The sequence below is a fragment of the Zosterops lateralis genome (assembly GCF_965231275.1).
Source record: "Zosterops lateralis genome assembly, chromosome: Z".
In the NCBI taxonomy this organism is placed as follows: Eukaryota; Metazoa; Chordata; class Aves; order Passeriformes; family Zosteropidae; genus Zosterops; species Zosterops lateralis.
In genome coordinates, this window is record NC_139800.1 from 32,522,939 (window position 1) to 32,528,938 (window position 6,000).

Genomic DNA, 6,000 nt, shown 5'->3' on the forward strand with positions numbered 1-6,000 from the left:
GGAAATGGCAGTCTGAGTAGGAGGTTGTGAATGATCTGACAATGTACATCTTTCCCTATAGGGAAAACAGGGTTTCCACATAAGTGCTGTAAAATGGTTATCGAAGACAATGGTTCTTTTTTTAATACTTACTGGAATTGATACTGCAGCAGTGAAATGATGCAAGCTGCAAGGATAGCACAGGTGGGAGAAGCTGAAAAAAATATTATTGGCCATTTGGTTTGCTGTCTACTGGTATTACTATGTATTTGTATGTTCTGGAGTTCGGCTGAGAGGAGTGAGTATCAGAAATCAATTGTTTCTCACTTTCCCCCCACCATTCTCTGCATCTGTGCTTAACTTAAAATTCTTCCTACTCTTGAGAAACTGTGCTACTGCCTTTCCAGAAATTTTAGGAGTCACTAGAATTCTGAAGAAATTACAGCTTACTCCTCCCTCTGCATTTCTGTTTACTGACAGACATCCTCGCACACCTAAGTGTCCTCTATTCTGGTGAAATACAGGTCAGATTTTAGCCTTGTAATTCAACAATTTTGTTTAATTTACATTGAGATATAACACTGAACTTGTTATTACACCTACATCATCACACAGGTAGGGAACTGTCATAACTTGCATTCACTATTAATCTTCATACCCTTCTGTCTCTTATTTTGTCTCTTCTGATTCTAAGCAGTTTCATGGCTTTTTTTTACCCCAATTGAAGCCAGTTGTTATTGCATGCATAACTAGAAGCCTTAATGCACAAAAGTCTTATCACTGTTTGTTATTCTGATTTTCTAACAGTATATTTTTTAATAGGGTAGCATGTCATGTCAGAAGAAAGCAGAAGAGAAGTTTGGGCTACTGTGTATTGAAATTGAGTATTTGAAAGCAGTTTGAAGTGACAAAAATTGGTGGGAAACCTGAGAAGTGGAAGAAGTTTTTATAATAGCCTACATAGATGAAGGAAACTGAAAACCTATGAAAACTGTCCAGTAAAATTACCTTTGTGTAGATTTTGAAGGCTGAAGCTGTTCTAATTTATGACTAATAACTGATTAATTTCCAGATTCAGCTCTAGATTTTTCTCCTACAATTGAAGATAAACAGTATATTTATAAATGATTATTTCCTTATGTAATTATCTGTACCACTATCATAACACATGCATAGTCTTCTAATTTCAAGTGTCCAACTGTGAATATTATTCCGCAAATATGGATATACAAAAGCAAAATGGACTTCTTTGATCACAACATGATGCTTTTGGGTAGGCTGACATTGCAATAAAAGCATAATATAAGGATATAGCAAATGATGGTATGAAAATATTCCATCACAATATCATCATAATAAAGCAACCCACTATAAATGGGTTTTAACTGAGGTAAAACAGCTCATATGTCATAAGACAACTTTTAAACTACATCCTAAATTTGACTGTAGGTTAGCCAGAGAGCAACCATAGAGAAAAACTGTTTTAGAAATCTTTTCCACATCTAATAAAAATTGCTTGAGTTAACTAAGGTTTAGAAAGCAATTGTTCCATTATATTGCCTAACTTTTCATATTTTGTCTTTGAGAAAACCTGCTTTGTAAAGTTAGGCGAATTAACTTTGAAAAATGTGCACAGGACATGACCAGTTACTATATTACATAAATATTTTGAAAGCATGTTTTTGCTAGATGTATGTGTCCTAGATATCTATTTACCTAGTGAAGTGTAACAGTTTAGATGGAGTCGTGTATGGCTTACAGGGCAAATAAAAGTGCTGTGCTAAAGATTTACTCAAACACACACCTTATTTCAGATAAATAATTCCTCTTTTAAAAATTACCTAAATACATATTTATATGATGGGTTATCACCACAGCTCTGTCATAATCATTTGACTTTATCAATTTAAAACATGTTTTAGAAAGGTGCCTAAACACAATAATGATGAAAGAGGTCTATTGGGGAAATTCTTACTGCCTTTAAAATTCCCCTGTAAAGGTATGTGTTTGGAAAATGAATATTATAACAGTTCTGAGTATTTTTTCTTTTAACCTATAGAATACTATTTTTTTATTGATGATAAGCATATATAAAGATGTTGGATCAAGATAGTTCTTAGGAGTAAGAGCCAAAAATTGGTTTTTGCATCAATCACATTGCTATTAAATCAGATTTCCCTTTTGTTCGATGACTAGTATTCTCTTCTTTGTAAGAAGTACAGCACAGGCTCTAGATAACTAAACCAGAGCTTTTTTTTTCCCCAGCAGTGAAGCTTTTACTGTAACATAGTCTACTGACTTGCTGCCAATCATTAAGTTTCATACTTTTTTTTTTTTTCTCAACTCTCAAAGGGTCTGATTTCTTATCTCTTTACTGGGATTTTGATGCTATATTTTTCAAAAACAAAAAACCCTCACTAAAGGTTGGAAAAGAGTAATATGTGAGTAATCGTGGCATGACATTTTTCATTCATTGTGGTATGCTGATTAATTGAGGTGTTGAAAGCAGTGCGAACCAGTATGTTTAAATTTTCCTCAATATTTGTTATCCAGAGTGAAACCCATTTGTAGCTTGCAGCTTATTGATTTAATATTGTTTTTTACATGTGGAAGGTTTTTTTTTTTTAGAACATGAAAAGTTGTTTGCATATTTCAATACTGTTGTAATGGTTTTAATGAATGATTCTTATTTTAGAGAGAATTTTGTGTGTGGTCAGCTGGTTAAAGTGTACAAAGAACAGGCTGTTAATTAGTGTATTAGCCTTCACTGAGAGCTCATTTCACGTCTGTTGGTACACTGACATCTCATTTGTGCATTGGCTTCTTAGTGACTCTCATTTTGTAGAGTTGAGCCCGGAAGACTGAAAAACTAGAGTGTTGCAAATCTTACTTGCTAGTCCTGCTAGTTATCTGATCCTCATCAGACCTATAATTTAAAAAAACTTGGCACTGCCTCATTTTAACTACATACTTGAAACAGTCATCTAAATTTGCTACTGTATGAAGGTCTAACATAACCTAGTGTTTTACAGTGGCTGCAATATAGCTTGTGATGAATCAGGAAATCAAAAGAGTCGGTATCAATGAGAACTGTTGAAGTAGGTGTTAGAGGCAACAATTGATTTTTCTTTAGCAATGGTAACAAGAAGAAATGGAAATCTTTCATGAATGTGTCTTTATACATATGACTGAGACTAGATTTGTTGAAATATGAATATACAGACATCCTTCAGCCTCTCTCCAGATATATATGAGTTTGAGCTGCCAACTATGTATATGGGTATGCATCAATGTGTATTTATATATGCATGTGTTTATGTAAGCACTCTTCCTTAAATGCTGAAGAGAGTATTCTAAACCTCAAAGATACTGTAATGGTTATTCAGTGTGTTAATTTTTAATTCCATAATTATGCTTTGCATGTGATGCTTTCACATATTATAAGACCTGATGAATTTTTTGTTATTTTCACACTATGTAGTGCATTGGTAAAGGGCAGAAGAGCAACATGACACTGAGTTTTCTTTTATTTGTCTAGGGGAATACAGAATGTCTTTCTTTACCATTTTTTAAAGAATTGTTAGTACTGATATACTGAAATTATCCATGATCTTTCAAATTATGATGCCTGATGTTTTGTTGGTGGAAGTTCTTTAATGTTGAATTTTAACTAGTCTAACCTTTATATCTGTTTGACTGAATGTTGAGACACATTGAAGTATGAATCATGTTCCCATAAATGTACATTCAGTGTGTATTTTCTGGCCATTTTCTTACAAGCTAATTTGAAGAGTATTGCGTGTTTGATTTCAAATGATGATAAAATATATTTAAAAATAAACAAATACCTTCTATGGTTAGCATGGCATGTGTTTCCTAGTAACAGTGACAGGGAGACTGTGGAAAAAGTTTGTTTATGCTTATAAAAAGAAATCTAATAATTGTAATGAAAAGGGGCTAAAAGTTCTCTGTGAGTATTTGTAGCACTTCAAATACAGTAGTTTATTTTTTTCTGACACTTACTCGGCGTAATACTTGAGAAAATATCCTTCATTTCTTTTTATTAACTGTGACTTGTGGTTCTCAGGTACCAAAGTAAGTGTTTAAAACAAGAAGCAAACACTTGCAAATACTTCATATGCATACCTTTGTGAAAGGAATTTAGCAGTAAATGTAGTTTCTCTTTTTGCTTTTTTTATTCTTTATTTATCATTCCAGGAAAGAAGAGGTAGTTCAAACATCAGCATGGCTCCAAGCTAGAAATTCAGCCCGACCAGAGTTCTATCCCAGACTTTTTGGCATTGCAAGCTGAACCTGACACATCTACAGTGTTATGCAAAAGAGAGATAGTTCTCTGTCTTCAATCTGTTTTTTCAGCCTAGATGTCACATCCAATCTCAGAAGAACAATGGAAAATAGATTTTCATGTTCTTAGTATCAATAATCTTCTAGATGGGAAAAATTACATTAATGTAGAATGATACAATTAAAGTGTAATTTTTTTGCTATCTTTGACTTGTAGTTCAGTGTTTCGTATTTTTTGACATTAATTTTGCGGGTTTATGAAAATGTGCATTTGTATGTTCACATTTCTGCACTTGTCAGTTTTTGCATACTGAAACACTTCTTCAAACTTTTATTTATTGCAGTTGTTCATTTTTTATGTAGTATATTTTTAAATGTTAAAGAATGACACATTTTGGGTAATTTTCCTCAGTCTTAAAAAAAAATCAATAAGCCATTTTAGTCTCTATCTATCAAAGTTGTTTCATACTTGTCTATTTTAAAGCAAGACTGCAATACTTTAATAGGATTGAGAGAGCTATTTGAAATGTATGCCAATGATTCCTGTCATTTCATGGCAGCCCTGCCATGGTTCACTGAGCCCCCTCTTTTCTCTTGTCAGCTCAACTGAAGACAAGCATTTAGTTGCAAACTTTAAGCAGGTTGTGCAAAACAGAAATGATGTGACTGCTTCTCTTCCTGCACAATAATGTCACTGCTGGTCAATGTGAGAAGGTCAGGTTGCTCCTTGTAAAGCTACATGATACCACTTGCCTATTTGAACAAGTTAAGTTAACCACTGAATCTGGTCCCTGCAGGCACTGAAAACTCACCCTTTTATCAAGTCTGCATTTCATAAGAAAGAGGAACAATTGTGGAGGGAGGATTTCTGATGATATGTTTATATACTTTATAAGGACAGTTCCCAAACCAGTGTTGCAGGTAATGTATTTAGTTTAAACTGAAAGAGTAAAAAGTAATGGCTGTTTTGACCTTCAAATAGACTCCTTTTTTGTTGTTGTTGGTAGGACCCAAGAGTGACGCCCATCTTTGATGCTGACAGAATTTAAAGCAAGGCCATTGCCCTGCATTTTCTGCCTTGTAGCACACAAAAGTAAAATTGTATGTCAGGCCGAGATGTCGGGGAGCTGACAAGATGCCCCAGTGACATTTCAGCTGGAAAGAGCAAGTGTCTTGCAACCAAGTGGTCAAATATCAAATAATAGGTCAAGCAGGAAGGAGCTGAGTTCTAACCACAAAGAGGTTTCTGGTAACTTACTTGACAAGCTTTTGGGTGCTTTGTGGCTTGACAAAGTGATGTTCTGTTGGGTATCGCTAGACAGACTGTTCTTTATCGCCTTTGGAAGATCAGACATTGACATTGATTAAACTCTTTAACCCTTAAAGGTTAAATCCTAGCATTTTCATCATTGTGAATGAAGAACAAAAGAAATTTTTTAATATACCATTTGTTTTCATATTAATCACAGAACTCCCTAGTGCTATTAGCTTTTGATGTGCTGTGTAGTTTTTGACAAAAAATTGAATGCAAAATCTATATAATAGATTGTTTCTCAGTATTGGCCAGTGATACATTAGAAAAATAATATTATGCATTATGGAATTTGTAATTTCTTCTAATATGTCAAATGTAGGATTTGATCTTAAAGCTTCATGACTACTACTGAAATTCCATTTTGGATGGAAAAGAATATTTGCATAAATGATGTGTCACTT

General features: G+C 33.8%; 1 protein-coding gene across 1 annotated transcript in view; it reads left to right on the top strand.

The window, feature by feature from the left end:
* The window catches only part of CCDC171 (coiled-coil domain containing 171), a 158,910-nt gene extending 154,480 nt beyond the window's left edge, over positions 1 to 4,430 (top strand). The window contains exon 25 of the mRNA XM_083884193.1: positions 4,198 to 4,430. Within this exon, the coding sequence (XP_083740319.1) occupies positions 4,198 to 4,211 (14 nt within the window). The 3' untranslated portion in view covers positions 4,212 to 4,430. The remainder of the gene's footprint in view (positions 1 to 4,197) is intronic.
* Positions 4,431 to 6,000: the final 1,570 nt, after the last annotated feature.